Source organism: Colius striatus, chromosome 9, assembly GCF_028858725.1.
Source record: "Colius striatus isolate bColStr4 chromosome 9, bColStr4.1.hap1, whole genome shotgun sequence".
Classification (NCBI taxonomy): domain Eukaryota; kingdom Metazoa; phylum Chordata; class Aves; order Coliiformes; family Coliidae; genus Colius; species Colius striatus.
The window spans coordinates 14,018,138-14,042,378 of record NC_084767.1 but is presented as its reverse complement, the minus strand read 5'-3'; the positions used below and the strand labels follow the sequence as shown (position 1 = coordinate 14,042,378).

At 54.5% G+C, this 24,241-nt stretch overlaps 1 protein-coding gene across 5 annotated transcripts; it reads left to right on the top strand.

Moving 5' to 3' along the window:
- The first annotated feature begins 4,688 nt into the window (after positions 1 to 4,688).
- TCOF1 (treacle ribosome biogenesis factor 1) lies at positions 4,689 to 24,192 on the top strand. Of its 5 annotated transcripts, none has more exons than XM_062003126.1 (18): positions 4,689 to 4,827; positions 5,186 to 5,241; positions 7,939 to 8,081; positions 8,751 to 8,857; positions 9,129 to 9,435; positions 10,248 to 10,342; positions 10,801 to 11,028; positions 11,616 to 11,885; positions 15,668 to 15,842; positions 16,007 to 16,143; positions 17,947 to 18,036; positions 18,444 to 18,663; positions 18,914 to 18,999; positions 19,640 to 19,871; positions 20,595 to 21,149; positions 22,595 to 22,686; positions 23,220 to 23,253; positions 23,653 to 24,192. In XM_062003126.1, exons 1-17 carry the CDS (start codon positions 4,717 to 4,719, stop codon positions 23,247 to 23,249), a joined length of 2,934 nt encoding a protein of 977 aa, XP_061859110.1. In that variant the 5' UTR covers positions 4,689 to 4,716; the 3' UTR covers positions 23,250 to 23,253; positions 23,653 to 24,192. The 5 variants fall into 5 exon arrangements, with proteins under 5 accessions (XP_061859110.1, XP_061859107.1, XP_061859108.1 ...); XM_062003123.1 differs by having other exon boundaries at positions 23,217 to 23,253; XM_062003124.1 differs by having other exon boundaries at positions 18,917 to 18,999; positions 23,217 to 24,192.
- Positions 24,193 to 24,241: the final 49 nt, after the last annotated feature.

Below are 24,241 nucleotides of genomic sequence, written 5' to 3'. Positions count from 1 at the left end.
CAGACCACATCACAGAAAGCCTTGTCTCCATGGATCCATCCTGGCTGTGAGGAAGAGGTAGGAGTGGGGACACAGCCAGGCTGTCCAGAGGGGCCAAGGGCAAAGCTGAAGGTGGTGGGAGAGCCATGCTGCACCAGGTCGGCCTCTCTCCATCCTGTTTTTCCACCTTGTGCGGAAATGCTATAAACATAACAGGGGAGTTGAGTGTGATTTATAACCCACCCCCCCCCCCCCCCCCCCCCCGTCCCATCCCCAAAGGCAGTGCAGACCAGATGTTGCAAAGGTAGCTGCTGGTTCCACCTCCACAAACGTGCTTGATTCATTAATTGGTGCAACTTGAGAACCTCAATCCCAGAGGGCACCTGCCACCAAGCTGTCAGGAATGCCTAGGTGACCCTAAGTGTATCTGCAAAATTGCAGGCAGCAAGCTGCCCCAGCGAGGCTGAGCCGCAGCGAGCCCTACACAAACAATGCCATGATTCATCCCCGATTGCCATAACCCATCACTTCATCAGGATGCTGTGGCATTTAAAATGGCATTTCCTCCCATCTGCTGTGCATTAGCAGACAAAGAAAAAAGGAGGAGGGGGGAGAGAGGAGCAAAACAAAGGGGAGGGAGAAAAAAACAGGGATTCCTGAGTCAGACTGTTCCCAAAGCAGTTCCTTGTCCTTGCAGAGACAGAGCCCAACCTTGCAGAGGGCAATTTTGCCCCCAGTGCTGCCCGGCACCTGGCTGCAGCCCAGGAGGCTTCTTCCAGGTGGGTGGTGAGCAATGCTGCTATGGTGGTGACACAAAGCCTTGCAGAACAGCCCTTGGCAACCCTCCCTCTGCACTCCAGAGCTGCCAAACCAGGGGCACCAGTGAGCAAACCCCCAAGCTGAACCACTGTGGTGGCCTTATTTTCCCCTGATCGTTTCTTCTTCTTCTTCTCCATCCCTTCTCAGATTTTCCCTTACTTCCTCCATCCTCTCCCTGCCTCATCTTCCCTTGGAAATGAGAACCCCTTGCTCTGTCCTTGTGTCTCACTTCACCACCCTGCCTCTCCAGCTATCTCTTGTACTCCCCTTGCCCTGGCTCTGGCTCCCATCCCTTGGCTGAGGATCTTGCTCTGGAGGTGAGGCAGAAGGAGCAACACACCTGCAGCTGGTGCTCTGACTGGTCTCAGCAGCCATGAAATGGGTCAGATGAGGAGCTGCACCAGCTGAGAAACAGGCAGAATGTCTTTTCTGTTGTCTCTGCTCCACCACTGTCATGTAAAGACCAGCAGCCAGAGGCAAACAGCCTGGGACCACGCTGTATCCAGACCTCACGGATGCTGTGTGCCACCCCGCCATCCCTACGGATCACAAAGCCACTTCATTCCACAACTCCAAACGGGCAGAAGCAACCCCATGTGCACCAGACAAAAAGGTCAGACCATAATGGGAGATGTGTCCCCTGCTGCTACAATACAAACACCGCTGGCTGGACAAATCCATTAAACTGAAGCCTGCCAAGCAGCAGCATGTCCCTGCAAGCCCAAGGGCCCGGCAGACATGCCCAGAGGCTGTCAGCTCCCATCAGGCACAAGGGAGGCAGGAGAGGGCTCTCCAGCCTGCAAGCACACTCCCTGAACTCCAGCCTGGCCAGGACACAAGCAGTCATTCAGAATGGAATAGGTGTGGACAAGTTTGACCCCAAGCAATAACCAAAGAGCATGTGAAAGTGGCAGTGAGCAAAGCTCTGTGCTTGCAGGGCTGCGGGCAGGGCTGAGGCTGGGTGGGTATTAGCAGGCTGAGCTGAGCTGGCTCCTCAATTACAGCTGTCTTATCCCCTGTCTGGATTTGAAACAGTTTTCTCCAATCTCTTTGTGACTCAAGTCTTCTGGTGTGGAGGTCACATACCCGAGAGGTTAGCTTCTGAAATCCATAGGGACATTTCACCTTCCTAAAATAAAAGAGTGGGCAAAATATTTTTCAGCCTCCCTCCCAAAAATGCACACACCAACAACTCCCTCCTCAAAAATGCACACGCCAACAACTCCCTCCTCAATAAGCGTATGTTGTCGGGTCTCAGCTGGCTTTGGGCTGGCGTAGGTTCCCGTGTTTATAATCACGCAGCTGTTCCCCCACTGAATAGCTCTATTGATTATCTGGCATGTTTACCAACCACCTCAGATACCTTCACTACCTGTAATTGTGGTGCAGTGCACATATTATGTTTTCTCAGATTTCTTCATTCAAGTGGGTTGTGTGCGGTTTGCTGAGGGTATCATTCATGGGCTGAGGGTATGAAGCTTTGTACTCGAGTGACCCTGAACTGTAGCAGACCTGTGAAGAGACATTTTGATGGGGGGGGGGGGGGGGGGGGGAGGAGGCCATTTTTCAAGCCATTTTTCCATGGGTGTGCAGGGCTTTAACATACTCCATGAGAGAGCAGTCTCTCCTGAATGTGTTTCCTCTCATCTGTCCTCATCACTTCCAAACTCTGCTGAAACTGGTCAAAGCCAAAGCCTTTATGATTTATAGGGCATGCAAGTCCTGAGTCTTGGGAGAGGGAAAGGTGAGATTTGATGAGAGGAAGCCTTAAAACACAACAGAGCAGGGGCTTGTTGGACTCTTGGTACACCGACAGTAGGGGAAACTAATGCATCTGCTTTCCCCAGGCACCTCCGCAAAGCACTGAGAGGATGGAGAGATCTGGAAAAGCTCTGAAAAAGCTGACAGCACACCTCTGACCCAGCCCAGCCCACTGCCATCAGGCCCTGCAAGGCTTCACTCCCCTCTCTGTCTCTCCAAGGTGAGCTGATGGGGCTGCCTATATTGTCCCATGAAGACCTACTCACCTTCCTTTGTCTCTCCACTGGCATCTTGATGACTTGCTAATCCAGTCACCTGCCATCCTCCCAGCCCTCCTCCTGCCAGTGCTAAATGTCCCATCCACCTTCCATTCTAACAAATCTAAAGAATGCCATTGCAGTTCTCTGCACCACCTGGGACTCCTTTAAAGGTGGCCATTTGTTTGGAGAGCTTCCTTGGGAGAGACTCACTGCTTCCTCTGTCCTTGGCTTGAGCAGCACCTCCTGTAATCACCAGGCTCTTGGTAGGAGAGGGCAAAGACGGGGATGGAGGAGGGTTGGGTTGGTGTTCAGATTTGAGGGTTTTTTACAAACAAAACAAACTGAGGAGCTCCTGGAGGTATTAAAACATTCCAGACCATGTCACAGTAGGTCCAGATCTGTTCATCAATATTCCTGCAGCAGACAACACTCTTTGTGGGGCTGAATCCCCACCAACCTCATTTTTAGAGGCTCATGAAGTCAGCTTCCTCAGGCTCTGTGCCAGGCTGCCTCTGCTTGCTCAGCCCTGGTCCATGGCTTCCCCTGGTCCCCAAACCAACCCACTGTCTGGTAAGACTTCACACCTCAGGGCATGGCAGAGCCATGGCCCTAGCCGTGGCCGCTCAGCCCATGGCTGTGTGTGCCAAAACCACGTTTTTGCCCAGCATCTATGACCATTGGTTCAGGGGAAGAGTGGTCCCAAGAAGCACTAGCCAGGTCTGCATTTCATTTACAGGAGCTGTAAAGCTGCTACCTGGCCAGTGGCTTTACGGCTTTCGACAGTGCTGGTGTCAAAGATGTTTGGTGCAAGAGCCAGCTGGAGCTGAGCCAGTATATTTAATCTTGCCTATAAATACAAATACAGGGTCTGTATTTTAAGCGAGCAACAGGCACACCACAGACATTATTAAACCTTCCAAAAATAAACCTCTGCCAAAGTGAAAAGAGACAAATTTTTTCCTGGAAAGTATCAGCGCGGGGTGGGGAGTGGTAACAGGGCAGCCCCGCAGCTGCTCTGTGTCAGCAGCTCCTCCTTCCCTCTCACTGTTTGCTTGCCTTAGCCCCAAAAATGCAGCAGCTCCTCAGAGCAGCTCAATGTCCACCCAAAGCTCAGTCAGCCCAGGGGATTCATTGCTGGGGTGCTGCAGCGGTGAGGCCTCTGTCTTCCGTGCTGGAAAGCCGAGTGGGTGTTGCTGAAATAATCACCGCCCTGTCCAACCCCACCTCGGTTAATGGCCTGCCCTCCACCCCCTCCCATACCAGACCCGCCTAGTGTGCAGTTTGCAGACAGGACAAGCAAGTACGCAGGCAGAGCGGAGGCCACAACGCGGGTAAGCGCGGCTGCGTGCCCAAGGGCAGCTCGCCTGCGGGTCCCTGCCGAGCGTCCCGCTTCTGCTGACCGAGCAACCACAGCAGACGTGTCAAGCAGGCGAGGCTTGTCCCCGTGTGGGCAAATCGAGTCACGGTGTACCCCCAAGCGCCCTTCCCCGTGCGGCGGAGGCAGTGCCGCAGGGCGTCAGCCTGTGCGTTCCGTTTGTATGAACACTCACGCTCTTCATTAATATAACGGGCGTGTTCGTGTCACTTGGCAGGCGCGCCAGGAGGAACTATCTGCTAGCGCTGCCGTAAAGAACTCCTGCTTTCTAAAACTTGCTTAAGCCGCGGGCTGTTAGGGTAACGTCACCGCATTCCCATCCCATCCCACCCCTTCCCTTCCCATCCCTTCCCATCCCATTCCATCCCACCCCACCCCATCCCTTCCCATGACCACCCCACCCCATCCCATCCCGCTCCCTCCCCCCGGGCAACTACAGTTCCCAGGGCCCGCGCGGCGGAAGCGGAAGTGAGGCGCGGCGCGGCACGCGGCGCCCGCGGGCTGTGGCGAGCGGGCCGCGCCATGGCGGCGGATGGCGGGGGGGGGCGGGAGCTGCTCGCCCTCATCCACCAGCACCTGCTGCGCGGCGGCTTCGCGCGGGCGGCGCGGGAGCTGCAGGCGCAGACCGGACAGGTAACGCGCTCGGGGGACGCTCCGCGGGGCCTGACCGGGCCGGCCGCGCCGCCGAGGGCCTCGGCGGGCCCGGCTCCCCCTGCCCGCCGCGCTGCGGGTGTGCGTGGAGCCCCACGCTGCGCCCCCCTGCCGGCCTGGCCCCGAGCCGGCCCGGCTGAAGGGCCGAGGCCGTCCCGTTGCGGGGGGTCGGCCGCTCCCCGGACACGTGCTGCCGAGGGGAGGCCGCGGCCCCGGGTGCGTGTGCGGGGAGGCCGCGCTCGCGTTCTGCTGGGCAGCGCTGGAGGGGCTCCGCTGCTCTCCGGCGCGCTCGTCCCGAGGCGGGGCCGGTGCCTCACTTGTGTCCCCTCTGCTTTCACAGAAACTGCTCCCTTCCCTCGCGGCCTCTCTCGAGGACATCTTTACCCACTGGGAAAAGTAAGTCAAATGAAGGTTTTGGTATCAGATAGACGCCAGGCTGCGTTCACAGCCAGGCTGCATGGCACGTATGATCTTTATGTGCTGAAATTTCGCGTTGTCAAGTGTTTCTGATGATAGCTGTGCTCGGCAGACCTTCACCCTGGCCCCTGATGTTGGGCAGGTTCGTTTCAGGTGTTAAAGGTTACTTTGGTTTAAAGTTTCCTGAGCTTGGAGATAAGTTGTTGCTCAAGTTTTGAAGTCAGGTGCTGTTCTTGCCTGTTGGAGTTAATACCGGAGTGTTGTGGGGCTCAGAGTTGTGCTTTATTGGCAAAAGTCTTTTCCCTGGTTCTGTTTCACTTTCTTTTCAAAACCACGTGCTTTGCAAGGTTATTCACCCGAGGATTTGAGTAGCTGCTGAAATGCCAAGGCTCTTACAGGGACTGAAACCTTGGCGTAGATCACATCTCTTCTGACTGAGGGGAAGTCTCGTGAGTTTCAGCCTGTCCTTTCAAGCCCTTGCATGTTCAGCCCAGCACTTTCTTGCTGATGGTTCTTCCACTTCCACTCCACACGTGAAGGTCTAACAATGTATTAATCTATTAGCATTGATGGTGATCTTTCTCTGTGTGAGGTATCCTGAGTGCTGCTGCAGCAAACATGATCACTCCCTACAACTACCTGATGAGAGGGTGTAATGAGTGGGTGGGGTCTGTCTCATCCCCCAGGTAGCAACTGATATGACAAGAGGAAATGGCCTCAGGTTGTACCAGGGAAGGTTTAGATTGGAGAGTAGGAAGAACTTTTTCACTGAGAGAGTTATTAAGCAGTGGAACAGGCTGCCCAGGGAACTGGTGGAGTCCCCATCCCTGAAGATATTGCAAAGCCACAGAGCTGAGGTGCTGAGGGACATGGGTTAGTGGTGGGCTTGGCAGTGTCAGGAGGGTGGTTGGGCTCAGTGATCTTAAAGGTCTTTTCCAACCAAAATGATTCTGTGAAACCCTTCCAGACACTATTATTGTCAAAGCTTGAGGGGTGAGAGGACACTCATCACATTTCATTGCTATTTTCTTCAGTGTCACCCTTCTGTTGTGACCTGCCTCACAAGTACACATTTATTCCTTGTCTCCATGAGTTATGCCTGGTTTGGAGTCCCAGGGAAAGGAGGTAGTGACCTGTAGTTTTGCTTATGCAGAAGGTATCCTGCCTGGCTGGAGTGCTGTCCTGTGAGTGAGCTGTGATTCTCATGTCTTGATGCTTCATAGGCTTTTGCCCTGAAAATGTCTTTCCTGTGACGTCTGTTGCTCTTGCCCATCTAACTGAGGCAATCCTTGGTGTTCTCCTTCAGAAACTTCTAAATTGAGCCTAACAGATTCACAATGACTTAAGTGTGGCCTCCCTCCAGGGCTAGGTTTAGTCTGGAGGATGCTGGGAGGGTGTAGCAGGGTGCCTGGGAGCAGGGGACCAGCTGGACCAACTCAGTCCCAGGAGCAGCTGCAGCCTTCAAATGCTTCAGGGTGCTGTAGGACCAGCTCCTGCCAGCACTGCTTGGCTTCCCCCATGCAGGATCCTGGAGCCCCTGGTCGTGACAAATACAGTTGTCTCTGCTGTGTTGTCAGCTCCCACAGAGTCAAGAAGGTGTTGGGAGTATGGGAGCTGCCTGAGTGATTCGCCCTGTGATTTAATTGAAAGGACTGAGTAGTTAACAAGACTTGGTAATAGCAATCGTGCCTTTGTCTTAGCCTGCTTACAGAAACCTCATCATTACAGCTGTGCTGCTAAAACTCAAATGGTAAGCACCATTTCTATCTTTCCTGGACAAATTGTTAAACTAATCTTGTTTTTAAATCAGATGAACAACTAAAATAGGCTGAACTGGCACAGAAGTGAGGGGGTTCTGCCTCTGATAATTGTGTGTCTCCAGGATTACAAGTGTTGCATGTGTGAATCACAGAGACAGATGCCCAGCCAAAGTTACCTTTGTAATAAGGTAAATCTGTTACCTGTGCTTTCACTTGAAAATTAAAGATAACTTTAGCCACATTGTCTGGTCTAGTACAAGTAGGATTCAGAGCCTAGAGACAGTTTTCTCCAGCTTAATGTTGTAACTCAACTGAACAGCTTGTTTAGTGCTTTTCTCTGACCTCCTCTCCCCTTCTTTCAACACATCTCTGTAGGTCCAGACACGTCCTTTCTTAAATCTCCCTGCAACCTGACTTTTCTGTCTTTGGGCCTGTGAGCCCAAGTTCAGATGGCTTTTGCAGCCTTTACATCCACTTTACATCCTGACCTTGCAGAGTACCCAGGCCTGTTTGGGTGTCGCTGCCCTAACCCTGGCACTGCACTTACTCTCTGGCTGTAGCTGCCTCCAGGAGACAGAATGTGTTCTGCAGGATGTCTTTGCTCTGTGGTGATCGCCAGCCTGACCATATGCATGTTTACTTCTCTGCTAAAGTGAGAAAGAGTCTGCCCAGGACACAGAAAATGTCTCTGTTCAGTGTCTCCTCTGAAGACTGCAGAGATGAGTTGCCTGAGGAGGACTGGAGATGTCCCATGCAGCTCAGAGAAGTACTTCTCCCACCCCGTTAGGAGCTGTAGAGGAATGACAGTGTGTGTCCTTAGGCTGGAGCCTGACCTGAGAGTGGATGAATACATGTATTTATAGCTTGTTCAAGATATCCTTTTCCCGTTGTTTTGATGCAAATTCTGTTTCCTCAGAACTCCATCGAATTCCAGGAGAAGAAAGGTGAGTGATGAGGAAGCAACCATCCCAGAGAAGATCCGAGTTCCTGATCCTGTGAGCAGCTCTGAGAGCTCAGAGAAAGAAGAGGATGAGAAGGAGAAGACGAAAGCAGCAAATGGTAGGAGCCTTTTGTCTCCCTGCCACAGTAGGACTGGGGCAGCCAGACTTGTTTAGGTAGAGAAAATGAGTGTAAAGTGGTGGCTATTCCCTTGTGCTCTTAGAGAAACAGGACAACTAATGTAGCACCCCCTTCTCAGGCAGAGCTTCTGAGGAGCACAGATGTCTGCTGGACCTCGAAGAAGCCTGCTGTGATTTGTTGGGGAGGGCTGGCTGTGGGATGGGGACTTGGTAACCCGACTCTTCTGGTTGGTCCCTGGTGGCTGTTGGGCCAGCAAAGGCAGGCCTGTGTCTTGGGTGAGGAAAGGACTTGTTAGCTGGTCTGGAAAGCCACTGCCCTCTCTGAGGTGGGGACAGATCTCTGGTGCAGGTGATGTGGGAGGTGTTGGCTTGCACAGGCTAATGAAACCCATGTGCCCAATATGTTTTGGCTCACTCTCATCTTATGTAGAACAGCCCTTGGAAACTTGCAGATCTGAGCAGGTTCCTTGCCTTAGTGGTGAGGAGAGGTGTGGGGTGGAGGAGCAAAGCACTTGCCTGTTGAAAGGACAGGAACGGTGGTGTTGGGGAAGGTGTGGAGATGGGGCCCTGCCTCCTGGAGCCTTCCTGCAAAGCAGAGCCCATCTTGTGAGAGATGCTCACACAGTTTCTGTGTCTGTCTCCTGTGCAGCAGCCAGCCTTCCCCTGGCCACCAACTCAGGAGTGGATGTAGAAAGCAGTGAAGATGATGACTCCTCGTCAGAAGAGGAGACAGCAGCTGGAACGGGCACGGTTATGGTAAGGCTTCTCTTGGCTTCCAAGGCTGATGGTACTTTGAGGCCAGGCCTGCCCCAGACTCTCTGTCATGTGTGGAATTGTGAGTTGGGGTAGAACTGACGTTTAAATGACCCTTCTGTGCGGGTATAAGCCTTCTCTGGAATACCTATCTCCCAAGTGCTTCAATAAAGAGGTCTAGGGCTTGTCCAGCTGCCAGATTGCTGTTGAAGGTATATTATGTCCAAGTTAGCTCCTCTGTCTGTAGGCTCCTAATTTCTTTTGTTTCCTGTAGGTGACACCAGCTGTGGTGAGTGGCAAAGCTGCCAACTCTCTGCATTCTCCCAGCACCCCCCCTGCCCCTGCAGCTGGCCGAGCAGCGGTGCTCCCTGCAGCCAGCAGAACTGCGCTCCCCAACAAGCAGCAGCCTGTAGCTCCTGGGAAGCCCAGCCATGCTGCACCAGCCACAGCCACAGCAGGGCACAGCAAAGCAGCAGCAACAACCAAAGCACCACAGAGCTCCTCCAGCAGCAGCAGCTCCTCGTCAGAGAGTGAGGAGGAAAAAGAGACACCAGTTGCGAAGGCCCCAGCCCCCAGAGCGGGTAAGGAGCCTGTGGGGTGTGGGAATGCCTGTTTGTTCCAGCTTGGCTGTGAATCAGGCCTGAGCTGTGCCTTCAGCCTGTTCCTTTCAGCTCCCTTGCTGGAGGACTCACAGTGACGCTTGTTCCTTGGGGAGGCCGTGGAAATGCTGCAAAACAGCCAGCTCTGGAGCTCTGTGGGATGATTCCAGCATGCTTGCTCCCATTTCAAGCGGCAGATTCTGTGCTAAGATGTCTGTCTGGCAGCACCCAGCACTATGGGGTTGGAGATAAGAGCATGGCATATCTGGAGGAGAGGCAGTACTAATAATAGTACAGATGCTTTCGGCTTTTTGGAAAGGCACTGCAGCATCTTCTCTTCATTCCCAAATACAGAGTGATTGGGTTTGGGTTTTGAAGTCTTCAGGGAAATTTTTTTACTGCTTTGAACTCTGTGTGTTGGGAGTTGGGGGTGAGAAGTAGATCATAGAAGCTCTGAAGATGGCCTTTCTCTTGCCTCTTCTCCAGAGGAGCTGCAGCCAGGCTGAGTGCCCCTGCAGGGACCTGCGTAAGGCTGGGCAGAGAGTGGCCAGGGAAGGTTCCTCATCTCTGCCTGCACTCTGGGGACTGGTGTTTGTGGGACAGTGTTTTATCTGGAGAAACTGTTCCCAGCAGGCTCCTGATGCTTTCAGCAGGGCTAGGCCTGCATCCCTAGAAATCCCCTTAGCCCTCTCTGTGGTTTATTTTGCTTTCCTGGCTTCAAAAGCTGCATTAGCATCATGCTCTGGGAGCTGAGAGCAGGCAGCAGCTGTGACATCTCCTCCCTTGTGTTTCAGAGCCAAAGCAGGCAGCTGTGGCAGCTGAGAGCAGCAGTGAGGAATCAAGTGATGAGACATCCTCCGAGGAGGAGCTTCCACCTCCAGTGGTCCAGGTAACCTCTCCAGGGTCCTTGTCTGTAGGAAATCACTTCCCCTCTCTTAAAGGAGAGAAGAAAGGCTGCAGTGCTGTAGTCTGACATCACCCTCTTCCCTGGGTGTGTGGGATCCCCAAATCCAAGGCAAGAGAAACACACTGTGTGTCTGAGAGCCCCACGAGCTCCTGCCATCATCAGGCATTCTATGGCATTTCCTCCTGGTGCCTGAAGTGGAGGGAGATCCTTTGATCTGTAGAAGGTGGTTGGTTTGCAACTCTGTGGATGTAGTCAGGCAGTCTGTGGAAGAAGTGGCACGTGTCAAGACTCCACAACCTGTGGGTCTGAACAAGCCTGTCCTGGTCAAAGTTAGCAAGGTGGCCTTCTTGAAAACAGATTCCATGCAGTTACAGCTCTCAACTGGTCTCTTCTGAGATGTTACCTGATTCTCCTGTTCCTTTTTGTTCCCCCTGTTCCAGGCAAAACCAGCTGTGAAAACAGCTCAGGCAAATATAACACCTGTGAAAAGTGCACCTGCTGCTCCCATGCCCCTCAAGAAGAATGCAGCGAGGCAAACAAATGCAGCGACACCAAACCAAGCCAAACCCACATCCACAACGGTTCCAGGGACTGCAAAGGCCAGTGACACGTCGGAGAGCAGCGACTCGTCAGGCAGCGACGATGAGGAGCCACCACCACTGACCCAAGTGCGTCTGTCAGAACTGTCCTTGCACACCTCACCAGGGCAAGGAACTGCAGTGAAGAGAAAGCTTTGTAACTGCACGTAGTGTAGAGCAAAGTCACGTTGAGGGTGGGAGGGAAGAGGCATTGGGGTGTATAAAGGCTGAGCTGTAATCAAGCCATTGTGCCTTTCTTAAAAAATTAAAAACCCATCAGTGCTTTTAAATTTAAAAAAGCCAGCAATTCTCATGCCACCTGACGAGGCAAATAGTCGTGGCTGGATTTGCCTCTCAGTATTGAATTGCAGTAAATAGCATGTAATTTGTTGAAGTGTAGTGCAGCTCAGCCTCCCTGCTGTGGATTGGGCAAAGTGCTGCGGTGTACCTCGCTGGAGGGGACTGCTAGTATCAGCAGGTCTTGGTTTCTCATCCTGGGAGATCAGCCTCAAGCAGCTAGATGAAAGGATGCCTTGTGTCCTGCCAGCTGCTAATCTTACCTCAGCATATGCCTTTTCCACGGGGCTCTGAAATCTCTTCCCTTGATTACAGTCTGAGCAAATGAATTATGCTGCTGTGGAATTTGCCTTTGTTCACTCTATTCTTGTCTTGTCCAGACAAAGCCACCTCCAAAACCCTCCCAGGCCATCCCATCCCTAATGAAACCAACGCCAGCAGCATCCCTCTCCAGCAAAGCAGCTCCAGCAAAAGCAGTTGCAGCGTCCCAGGGGAAGGCAGCCCCACAGCCAGCAGTGCTGAAGCAGGCCAAAAGCACGCTGGGAAGGACTGCTGCTCCCACAAAGCCTGCCGAAAGCACGAAGCCAGCTGAGAGCTCTGACTCCTCAGACAGCGAAGAGGAGGATCTCCCTGTTCCTGTCAGCCAGAAGGTAGGTGACACCGCGTTCGGCCTGGTGCCGAGGGGTGGGATATGCAAGACAATTGTTTAGCCCTTGAAACACCAGTTGCATATACTAGCATGTTGGATCTCGATCCCTCAGAGAGGAAGATCTTCCTTGCTCCTTGGGACCTCGCTGTACTAGGGGAGGATGGGGGTAACCTCTTTGATACCAGCTGATTCACTCCACTCATGCCTTGCCCTTCTGGAGTAGGCTGTGGTGGGAGGGGGTGTCACAGATAGCTTGGTCCTGACTCTCCTATGAGAGTTTGTTTCTTTTGAGAAGGATTTGTGAACTCAGACTGGGCTCAGACATAGGTGGCTGAACTCATACAGAAGCAAATCCCTTCCCCAGAGCATCCTGAGGCACGTTGTAGAGAGACCTTCTGCATCAACCCTGAGCTGCAGGGCCCCTCAGAGAGTGCCCTGAAAGCAGCATTTTGGAGATGGCAGCTTTCTCTGCAAGGGAGGCAGAGAAGCCGGGGGCAGAGCCTCACGTGTCCTTGCAAGGAGGCTCTTTGTCAACACGCCCTTTTGCTATTGACAGGCAGGAGTCAGAGAGGCTCTGCAGTTTTGTCTTCATAGCCTTGGTCTGCTAAGGTGGGTGGAGGGGGACGCATCTCTTAACAGTTGGCTCTGTGCTGCTCCCTTCCTGCGTGATTCTGTGTGACAATTCAGCTCTGGGTGGCAGGGGCAGCTATTCTGATAGCTGTGCCTTGGGGTCCTGCTGTAAAGCAATCAATACTCGTCCATTCCAGTAGGACCGGAGGTGAAGGATGTGCTGGAGCAGGTTTATTTCCCCTGCTGTTGATCTGAAGCTGCCAGTCTTTGCTGGCTTTAACCACTTCAGAATCTTCTCTCTTGCAAACTGATGATTGCCCCTCAGCAGCCACCACAGTAAGCAAGGAAGAGCTTGTCATCGAGGGAGCTCTATTTTTGCCAAACAGACGGTTTCTTCCCATATTAGTAGCCTACAGGCAGAGACCATGAGTGAAGCCTGAAGATAAACCATTAGACTTAGCTGTGTCCACAGTCCCGTCCTCCCTGTCAAACTCTTCTTAGCTCATCCTCACCATCTGCTACTTGGGCATATGCTAACCACTGACTTACTGTATCCTGCAACTTCCTCTGGCTTCTGTGCAAGATCCAAACAGATACAGAGCGTTGGAAGCTGCCTCATCTTTCCTTGTGGGGGTGGATTACCACAATTAAAATGAACATCATGCCTAAATTGAACTGCTTAATTGGTATGTTTACCCCTGAAGACTCAGGAGTATATAGCCAAAGAAGTTGACAAGGTGTATGCGTATTCTGGGGAGGAAGGATGGTGATGGGGGACATTCTGGATTGACCTTAAAGATGTTGAGAGCTGCTTTTCTTTTGGAGCTGCTAATTCTGTTCTGCTCCCTCCTTCTTGGACGTTTTGTGCCAAAGGTATCATTCAGGCCCTTTGTGGACAGGCTTCAGCTTCTGCTTTCCAGGGCTGGGCATGAGATGCAGGTGCGTATGTGTGCTGGCAGTGTGCTTCAGCGTCCCAGGAAATCCCGGGTGTGCCGCCCTGGAGGCAGCTGTGCCTGCAGCTCCTTACCTCGCACCACAGGTGCTGTGGGAAGAAGCCGAATCTCCTGTGACACAGCCTCTTTCCCTCCCCAGACCCGTCCCTGCCGCTCTGCCGGTGCCAGTCAGGCCGTGCCGCGACGAGGCTGCGGTGCTGGTGCCGGGCGCTGTGGCGCAGGCGATGCTTCCACCGAGCACAGGCAGCGGTGGAGGGCGGGTGCCACAGCGGCAGGGCGCGGGCACGTGGCTGCTGCGCGTTGTTTCCCTGCCGGCACGCAGCGCCACGGGGTGCCAGCGGCACGATGGGCTGCGCAGGAGCTGAGTCATCACGCTGAGCCGCAGGCAGCTCCCGCTTTGGGGGCTGCGGAGGGAGCAGGAAGAATGATTTCCTCTTGGTTTCCTCCTCTCAGAGTTACTTCGGTACCCCGGGAGTCTGAAGTTGAGGGAAGCCGTCTGCCTGCGGTACCCTGCTCCCCGGGTGTCGCTCGGCAGGCTGCTGGGGCCGCACCACAGGACGGGGCGGCTGTCAGCCATCTGGCAGCGACCGAGAGGAGGTGGAAGGATGGACTTTGGCCTCCTCCCAGGAAGGTCCTAAGGCTGTGTGAAGCTTATGGTGGTTTCTCTGGATGCTGTTAATGCTTTTCCCGTGTCGGGATGCCTCCGTACGGAAGCTCTTTGCCAATCTCTCGCTTAGTCAGGATATGAAGCAGCTCTTGTGCCATGCATCTGAGCAAGAGGAGAAGCCATTACTTAGAAGTCTTGAAAGGTCTTAAAAACGTGTAAGTGGAGTCTGGTCTCAGTAGACTCTGCCCTTGCCCAGCAGTGCTTGGGACAGGAGGGAGAGGAGCCAGCACGTTCAAGTAGTGCGTGTGCATTCTTGTGTCTGCTTCGAGTAGTTCTCAGCATTGCAAATCTGGCCTCTCTGCTGGAGATGGTGACTCACTTGGTACCAAAACAAAACAGGCAAGTGGGGTTTGCAGCACCCCCCCTCCCCAAAGGCTTGTGGAGGTTTCTGTTTCTCTAAGCAGAGTCAAAGTGTGCTTGGCTTGTTCAGAGAGCTGTTCTGTCATGGGATAAACATGCAGATGCTGTTGTCTGTTCAGTGTTTGGCTTGGAGATGATCAACACTGCCCCAGTGGCAGCCCTCGGACAGGCTGTGCCAGCAAGCACCGTACGGTCCCTCCTCCTGTGAGGCTGCTAGGCTGGTGCTCTGGGCTGCTGGCCATGAGCACCCCCGGGTGAGCCAAAGTTGCCACAGTTCTCCTAGCCCTCTGCTGTGTGCTAAGAGGGCACCGCTGCCTCGGGAGGGGGCGACAGGGACTGTGGCACTGGGGAGGAGTCTCCCCTCATGTGGGGGGCATGGAGGCAGTGCTGAGGTGGGCTGCCCTCATGTGCAGCTGGTGGGAGCTGCCTGCCCAGGCAGCCTGGGGATGAGCCACGAGTGCAGGAACCTGAGTGGGTGCAGAGCACTCTGAGCATCTCTCCTGACAGTTTTGTATCTGGTGCTGTGATAGCTGAAGCTTCCTAGTTGATTGGGGCAGTGGCTCGTAGCCTGTCCTGGGACATCAGAGTGCTGCTGGGTGCTGGAGGAAGGCTCAGCCCAAGTGAGTTGCAGGATTTTTTGTTTGGAGAGTTCCAATCTCTTAGACCACTTGACAGATGAGTTTCCAAGGTGGGATCCCTCTGTGTTCCCAAACGCTTCTCGGCTCTGGGTCTGTGCTGAGCTCTCCAGCAGCTCTGGGAAGCTGTCTCTGAATCTTGCAAGGGTTTTGGCACAAAACTTCCCATCTCCTACTGGTTTCCCAAGCTGGAGGGAGGTCATGCTTAAATGAGAGGCTTCCTTGGAACAAGGGTCTCAGGGTTGTGGTCCTTCTCCTGCCCTCAGGCTCCTGTCCAGCCAGTGCCTTTGCCTCCATAAGAGATTGCTGACGTGAGCTTTTGAGGGCTGATAGCCCTTCATGCTTATGCAGTAAAACATACCAAGGCTTCTTGTCAGAAGCAGATTGCTACATGCAGTGGTATGTGTCTTCAGCAGCTCCATCCGGGCAGTGACTAAAGCCCTTTCCAATCTTGACATGTCAAGGATGGAGTGAGTTCATGTTAGTAACAGCTGTGTGAGGGTAAAACAAAACCCAACTTGAGCTGAAACTGCACTTTAGACTCCTAAACAGCACCTGTACTAATAGCACGTTTCTGGGCCTGTGTTTGATTTTTAAGAGGTTAACTGAACAGCCTGGGCCTGTTTCCAACCTGAGCCAGGCTGCTAAAGCTGGGCTGCCTGAAAAAGCAGCAGGAAACGCCTTGAAAAGCCAGGTCTCAGAAAGTGAGAGCAGTGACTCGTCTGACAGTGAAGAGGAGCCTCCTGCAGCACAGCCACGGCCTCCACAAGCTGGTAAGTCTCCTGGTAGGGGCCAGGATGCCTCAGCTGCATCCTGATGAGTTTTTCTTCTCTCCCGTGCACACAGATGTCCCAGGCTGTCATGATAGCTCCTGCTCTTGACAGCCACAGAGAGCAACTCTTTCTCATGGTGACAGTCTCTTACACTTTTCCCTCAGTGAAAACCAATGCTGTGCTTCAGCCAGCAAACACAAGGAAGGCACCAGCTGCAGCACCAGCCCCTCTAGCTGTGGACAGCAGCGAGGACTCCAGCGAGGAGTCAGATTCAGAGGAGGAAATAGTGCCCCCTTCTCAGGTGAGGAGCCACTGGCCTGCTGGGGGTGACCACTGTCAGTCCTGCATGCTCAGGAGGCCTCAGCACTGAGGAGGTGCTGGTTGTGAGATGATGGGCAGGGCCCTGCCCTGGGCCAGATCAGGTTTTCTTGGCAGCACCCCTTGGTCTCTCTGACCTTGGCTCTGGGGGCACGGCTCCCCTGCAGGGAGTTTGCAGTGTGTGAGAGCAGGGGAGGGTGGGAATGTTTCAGCAGGAACACGAGTAGATGCACGAGCCCAAAGGGGACTCCGTCTGCTTTGCTTTACTCCAGGGAGTAGAGTTGGAGAAGCAGCCAAGTCTTTGCAGTCAGAGTCTTTCCATGAGCTGGGCAGCTCCAAGGCAACCCACTCCTGGTTTCTTCCAAACCCTGGACTCCTCCTCCACAGGCCTTGGGAGCCTGGAAGGATCTGCACTCATCCTGCTGCCTTTCAGCTGGAGGAGCCAGACCCCTGCCTTGGAGAAGGGAGGTGACCCCTTGTCTGTGCCAAGGCCTCTGTTGAGCATTGTGGAGCTGATCCCAAGTCTTTTACCTGAGTCTTTCTCCTGTCACATCTCTGTGTCTGTCACATGTCTCTGTGCCAGTCATGCAGGGCCATGGCTGAGCTCCCTCGTTGTGAGCCTGCCTTGGGTGTCTCTGACCTCTGCTGCAGTTTGAGCCCAAGAAAAAAAACCCAAGAAAAAACACATACATTGGCTGGGGAATGTGGCCACCCTTCCTACACGATAGTTGGAAGCCCAGAGCTAGTATCCAAATGCACTTCTTGTCCTGCACATACGTGCAGCCCTCGTCTGGCCAGTACCCTTGCTGGGACAGGGGGATTATGTGCACTCAAGGAAACCCTCCCCTGTGTTGGCATGGTGCTGTGGGTAGTGGAAAGGCTGTCTCTCCCCAGCTGGAGAGCAGGCAGCCATCCTGAGCAGTCCTTGATTAAAGCATGTTTATAGTACCAAGACTGTATAAAATACTGCAGTTGCTGTAGCTCAAGCTGAGAGCTCACGTTGGGTTGGCAGCTCTCGGCGTGGTGGAGCGCTGCCTTCCTCTCTGAAGGCCAGATGTTGTGTGAGGGAAATGTCAGCTCACAAAGGCCCAGCTTGTCAAGAGATGTGGAGAGGGAAGGCTGCTCACGTGGCCTCCTTTGTAACACAAACCAGGAGGCTGAGCACTCCTTCCTGCTCCCTCCTCTGCTGGTATTTCTGTCCTGGACCTGATGTCAGTGTCTGATTTCCATGCCCCTGGCTCTTTCTATTTTTAACCCCTCTTACGTTTTGTTTGATGTGATTTTTCCAGTGTAAGGCAACAAAATGGCTTTTTGTTGATTTGGTCTCTAATCTGTGGCTTGTTATGGACCTGAGGGCAGATCTGCCCCGTGGTTGGTGCCTATCTCTGTTGCCAGTTAACTCTCCATATGTGATTTTTAGAGGGTAGGAAACATCCTAGAGTCCAAGTACCTGCTTTGCAGTGTAGGGTTTGCAGCTGCAGTCTTACAGCCTGCGGACACATCACACTTTGCCTGCCTGCCCTGAGGATGGTGCCTCTGGGGCACTGAGCTAATGCTTCAGGCACTCCCAGGGTGTTGACCCTCGCTTCTCTGCCCCTGGCTATGCCAGAGGGTCTGCTCAGAGGCTCCCAGGAGACAGCTGGCCTGTAAGGGGGGCAAAAGGAGCATCTGAGCTTTGGCACTGTACAGAAAATGATGGAAGGGCTCAGGGGTGGGTGGTGGGTTGGTGTGTCTTTCTCCCCTCCTAGTCGTGCCGTGTCCTCACGCTGTTCCTCCCATGTTGCAGAGTGTGGCCCAGCAGAAGGGCCGAGCAGCCCAGGCCCTGTCACCCGGGAAGGGGCCACGTGCCCCTGCTGTGCCACCGGCCAGCACCGAGGTAATGAGAGGGGGGGCTTCCCTGGGGAGGGGGCTCTGCTGGGGCCTGGGGCTGCTGCCACATCCCCAGCTAGGGGAGCAGGGATGAGGGGAGCTGCTCTGCTCTTTTGTAACTGCTGTTCCTGTTAGGCAGATGAGCAGATGGCAGCCCTGGTGCCTTTGCTGTTCCTGCCTCCTGGTCTCTGGCTGATTTCTTCCTTCTCTTGTTGCTGGTGGTGCCCTGTGCAGTCAGGAGTTGGCTGGGGGAGATGTGCTCTCTGCCTTGCTTGAGGGGTTCTTGGGCTAACTGGACATTAAGCAGAGCAGTGTGGCTGAAAAAGTTGTGGTCCAAGCCCATCTGCTTCTTGTAGTTCATGGGCATGATTAGTTGTACCTCTTTCCAGATGTATTTCATCTTACCCTCCCTAGGTTTCCGCTCTTCCTGGCCTAAAGCAAACGGTTCCAGTGGGAAAAACTCCTCCATCCAGTGCTGCTGCCCCACTCCCAGGGCTGCCTGCTGCCAGGCCAAAGCCCAGCCTGGTGCCCACGCAGGAGGCTCATCCCAGCCAGGCAGAGATCACCTCAGACAGCAGCAGTTCCTCAGACAGCGAGGAGGAGGAGGAGACGCCCAAACAGCCCCCCAAACCTGGTCAGTTCTCCCAAGAAGGCGTTTTCAGTGCTGCTGGCCAGGCCAAGGTGGGGACACCGCTTTGCTGACCCCATGGGAGGTGTGTCACCTTCATGGGGCAATTGGAGAGGGATTCTTCCTCTCCAGCTTGGCACAGCGCTCCCCTTCTTTAGGGGCAGGAGGCCTTTCTGTGTCAGTAACTGAGCTGGGTATGTGAGCTCAGCCCCAGGCAGCACTGCTGGGTTTAATGGGATGAACTCTGCTCCTCCAGCAGGCTTGCTGCAGAAACCAGGAGGGACAGAGCCAGCCCACAGCACCTCCTCGGATTCCAGTGAGGAGGAGGAGGCAGCGTCACAGGTATGGTACCTAAGCCGGCCAGCGTCCCCTTGCCACCCCTCCTAAGTAGGCCAGAGAGAGGACTGAGTTCTCAAATGGGGTGCTGGGTGGATTTGCAGCACAGAAGCAGGGCTCCCCAGTGCAGTGCTGCGAGCAGGGCCTTTGGGTGGGGGCAGAGAGAGCCTTTTACACACAGAATGCTTCCCTAGGTGCAGAGCTCATGAAGGGGAAGAGATGGGAGGAAGTGGTGCCTTGCAAGGGTTAAGCCAGGAGAACTGCTGCACAGTGCCAATAGCAGCAGTATTCTTTTTTTGTATTTTCCCCACTTTTATTAGTAACTTAACCCATGTCCAAGCCATTAAATTCCCTTTGTAAGTGACGTGCAGGGCGTGCAGCACATCTGCAGTGCATTAGCTGTGCGTGGGTGCAGGCTGATGGCCAGCAGCCTCCCCCAGCCCACTGCACTAGGCAAGAACAAAGGGGAACCTCTCCTGGCAGCTCAGGCAGCCTCTGTGTGCTGGCCCCCTCTCCTGGCAGCCCTGGCTGGGCCCTGCTGGGTTGCTCTGGAGGTGTGCCCTTCCCTTGGAATACGGGGGTCCGCGTGCCTGGTGCGTGGGAGGATGCCCTGCTGCGACTCCTCAGCGTGTCTGTGCTGTTTCAGTCCCTCCTCACAGGCTACCTGGGCCCCTGCACGACTGCAGCAGCAGCACCTCAAGCACCAAAGACGGTTCCCCCCCAGCCTGTAGGCAAAGTGGGGCAGGGGAAAGCAGCCCCCACTAACACAAACTCCCTGGCCAAGGCCTCTGGGAAAGCGGCCGCAGCCGACAGTGACAGCAGCGACAGCAGTGACTCGGACACTGACATCAACCAGGGAGCTGCGAACCACAGAGCAGGTGGGTCTGTCCCCTTGGCAAGGGCAGGAATCCTCTTGGCCTGGGAGCAGAGCCATGCTGGCAGGCTGGGTGACACCAGGATGGGCCCTGTCGCCAGTTCCTCCCCTGCAGAGCCTTGTACAGTGGAGCACTGCTGCCATCTGCTGGCTTCCCACAGCCCTTTCCTCCAAGGCGTCTTGCCAGACTCTGTGCCTCTGCTGCTTCCAAGTTCTGTTGCTTTAACTGCAGTAGTTAATGCCATTAATGGGAACAGGAAGGGCTTTCCCTGCAACCAAAGGAGCTCTACTCCACTCTAGAGGCTCAAATCTCCACTCTAGAGGCCCAAACTCTTGGGCACGTGTTGGGTTGTGCAAAGGGCTGTTAAGGAGATCAGAACTGTGTATAGGTTCAAGAAGGCCCAGGTACTGAGGGATAGGCCTTTGGTGATGGTTAAATGTGGTGATGAGGATAACCTCTCCACCTTGGGAGGTCCCTGGCCTACAGGGGAATGTTTCCTGGGAAAGGACTGCTCTGTGCTCACTGAAGCTGTGTTGTGGCTGTTGTCACCTTCTTCCATCACCAGATACTTGACCTCAGACAGAGGCACCTTTCTCTGACTGCTGTAGTTAGGTTTTGGTTTTGGGGGAGAACTTGATGCTCCTCTTCAAATGCACACTTCCATCTTCCAGCAGCTCGTGATCTGTGTCATGAACACTCCCTGAGCTTCTATCCCTGTTTCTGCAGAAAACAACCTCCCACCAGGGCAGGAAGCCACGGGAGCCTCCAACAAAGAGAAAGTGGCAGGAAAAACGGACCCAGGTCATGGCAGCCTCAAGCCACTGAAGAAGGCCCCGGCTGTGAGGGAGAATGATGTTGGGGCTAAAGGGGGGCAGGTGAACACGGCAGCGAGCGCACCCCTCTCCATCCCACAGCCAGAGCAGCTGGGCTTGGGGAGTGACACCAAGGCTGCTGCTGCCAAAGTGCCTCCAGTGCAACCAGGGGAGGGGCTGGAAGTGAAGAAAAAGAAGAAGAAGGAAAAAAAAGACAAGAAGGAAAAGAAGGCGGCTTCCTCCACAGCAGACAAGGCTGTGAAAGCATCAAAGAGCAAAGACAAGGAGAACAAGAAGCAGAAAACGTCTCAGAAGCGGAAACTGCCGGGAGAGGATGGGGCTGTTGGGCAGCCCAAGGAGAAGAGGAGGAAAGGGCAAGCTAATGAAGAAGCACCCAAAAAGAAGAAGAAAGCAGCTGGTGACCTGGAGAAGCTGCCAGGTGGCAAGGAAAAGAAAAAGTCAGCTAAAAGTAAGCACTCCTCACTTGGGGCTGCATTTGTGGTTGGTTCTTGCAGCCTCTGCATGTTCAGGCTCTGGGGTAGGGCCTTGTGAGTAGCTCCCACTTTCCTGTTAGCTTCCTGCTTAGCTTCCCCCTTGTCCTACCCCAAGCCAATGCCAGATTTTTAACACCCCATTTGGATGTTTTTCTGCAAGTCCCAGCACCAGGCCGTGTTGCAGGCTGTGAGCTGGGCTCTCCTGCCCTCTGCCCTGCCTCTGGCACAGCGTCAGCACTCCTGATCCTTGCTGCTCACAGAGCAAGCCGGGGTCCCCTGGCATCTCTGTGGGATGACCTGTCCCTGCAGCAGCTGCCTAGCTGAGGGCTGGCAAAGGGCTGAGGTCAGGCTGCGTGAGGCCTGTGTTCTGCTCACCCAGCTGCTTGCCCTGGCTGCTCACCAGCAGGCACAAGAGAGCTGAGGTGAAACGAGGCTGGGTATGGCAGGCAGAAGGCCCCTGATGTGCTGTGGGCGTGGCAGAGGAAGCCCAGCATGGACCTGCACAGGGCTTTGTGTTGGCTGAGCTGCCTGAGCAGGGGCCCTGGCTGCCAGGCCCTTTGAAGAGATGAGGCTGAACTCCACAGTGCTGCTCCCTGCAGAGCACTGCAGCCCCTTCCTGACCTTGTCCAAGCAGTGTCAGAGCTGCAGCATGGGGAGAAGCTCCGGGGGTGAGCAGCAGCTCCAGGGGGTGAGCAGCTCTGGGACATCCATCTTGAGGGCTGCTGCTTTCAGCCCCCTGCAGGAGTATGAGGACATTAACAGCCTCTGCTCCTTACTCCAGGTTAAGTGTCTCCTGCCCCTCTTGCCTGCACACCCCTGCACTGCCGTTTGCTGTCCTAGTGCCAAGCAACTTCTCTTTCTTTGCATCTGCAAATCAGAGCTGGGCCTGTAGGCTTTAAAACAAAGATAGAAGCTGGAATGGGTGGGCCAAATCTGCCAGAGTTTGTGTTCCATGGAGACACAGCCTTTCGTTTTGGAGGAAACAATTGTCCCTCAGCCCTTCCTGGGGTGAGCTGAAGCCTCTAGGAACAGTTGGGCTGAGCTGAAGCTCGTGTCCTTCCTGTTAGCAGCTCCCCTTGCCCTGGTTGCTGGCATGTGCCCAGTCACTTGAGTGCTGAAGCGGTTCCTGGGATGAGTGGGTGCGTTGGTGGGCAGCTGGAGGGGGATAGAGGGGGGTAACCTGTGGAATCCTGCCCACGCCTGTGTGTGGGTGGTGGGATCAAACCACTCTGGTACAGGGGTCCTGGAGAAACAGCCCTGGACACAGCTGCCCTGTAGCATGTTACTCCTCTGGAAAGCTTGCTCCGGTTGAGATGTGATTAAAAACTTCCTGGAGATGTTCCTGCCACTCTGTGCTCCAGCTCAGAGGCTTACAATACCACAGGCCTTCTCTTAGCTGGCTTTTCTTTCCCTCTCCCAGAAAAAAAGACTGGAAAAGAAAAGAAGAAGAGCAAAAAGGAAGGGGAGCCTGTAGCAGATGGCTCTGCTGAGGTTCACAAGAAGAAGAAGAAGGTATGTGCCAGACCCCTGGATGGGGTGCCATGGAGAGAGCTGTTCTGACCCACTGCTGTGATGCTCATCCCTGCAGTGTGCCAGGCTGGAGAGGAGCAGGGCCATGTCCCAGCCTTGCTGGCAGCACAGGGGCAGAGGTTAACTGTGGCTGGCCTTGAGGCACCCTGACCTTTGGGTGGGCTCAAAGAAGGACTTGTTCCTGCCTCGCTTCCCCAGGACAGATCCCCCCGGCCCTGGAAGGGTCAAAGCCAGGGGCCCTTTTGGTGGCAGAGAATGTGACCAAGGAGTAAGTGCCCTTCAGCTCTCTGCTCCTTGAGCTGTTTCCAGCAGAAACTGGAGCTGCTGAGGGCTTGGCAGGCTGCTGCAGCCCATCCTGAGGGCTGGCACGATGGGCAGAGGGAGGCTGTAGGCTGCTCTTCTTAGGGGCTGTGTCCCTGGAGATCCAGTAGCCCAGAAACCTCCATGGCTCGTGGCTCTTCACGTTTGCAGTATAGATGATGCTGATTGTTTTTTCACCCTTTCCTTTTTAGAAGAAGAAAACATCTGAGGCTGAAGGCTTGTGAGAAGGTACATGGCCTGTGGGGACTGTCGGTGCCTATAAGCAGCGCTGGCCGGGGCCACGTTCCGTCCTCCTGGGCCAGCCCTGGGAAGCCAGCGTGCCCTCAGAGCCAGCCTGGCCCGGGCTGAGCAGGCCAGGGAGCACAGTGGCGTCAGGAAGGTCATGCAGCAGGCTGCTGGCTTCTCTGGATGTGTCTGACCTCGACTCTGTAGCTGCTGAGAACTGGAGCTGTGCAGCGTGGCCGGGGCAGCGTCTGTGCCTCTTGCCGGCACGGGGAGCTCGCAGCAGGGCTGTGCATTGTGGCTGATGGTGCTGGAAGTGGACCAGATGACTGTGCCCTTGCTCTGCCCGGCTGCAAGGCCCATCTCCTCCTCCCCACCCCTAACTCTTAACTCCTCTCCCCTAAGGTACCGCAGCCCTGTGAGTAAGGAGTTATGGGTGAAGATAAACAGAAGAGAGGAAAAGGAAGCTCGGCAGGACAGTTCCAACAGTTGGTTTTGTTTTAGATAATAATTTATAACTCCTTTTAACTGTGACTCCTTAGAGCAGAGCAGTGTAACTTTGGGCTTCTCCTGCCCTGGAGGGCCCCTCCGGCCACTCACCCCTGGCACACACTGAACTGGAGGAGGCAGTTTGGCCAGAGAAGAGCCAGCCTGCACACACTGCTTTCCACCCAGCCATCTCTTCTCTTTCTCATCACAGAGCTATATTTTTGAGAAACTTACACCCTTTGTTGTTTTCCTCTCCTTCCCCCTCTCCTGTGAGTTGTGGTGTCAGTCCTTTTGCTACTACGGACAAGAGCTCTGGGGTGTCCGCTCAGTGTGCCGCTGAGGGCAGTGGTGTGGTGGCCCTGGCGTTGCACTGAACGGTTGTGCCCAGCAGCTGTTCTCAGCTGAGCTGCTGCTGGGTTTGGGGGGTTTTTTATGGAATACAAAATAAAATCTAAAACACCAAAAAAAAAAGGAGGATGGTGCTGTTTTGCCTCAGCTGCTTTCA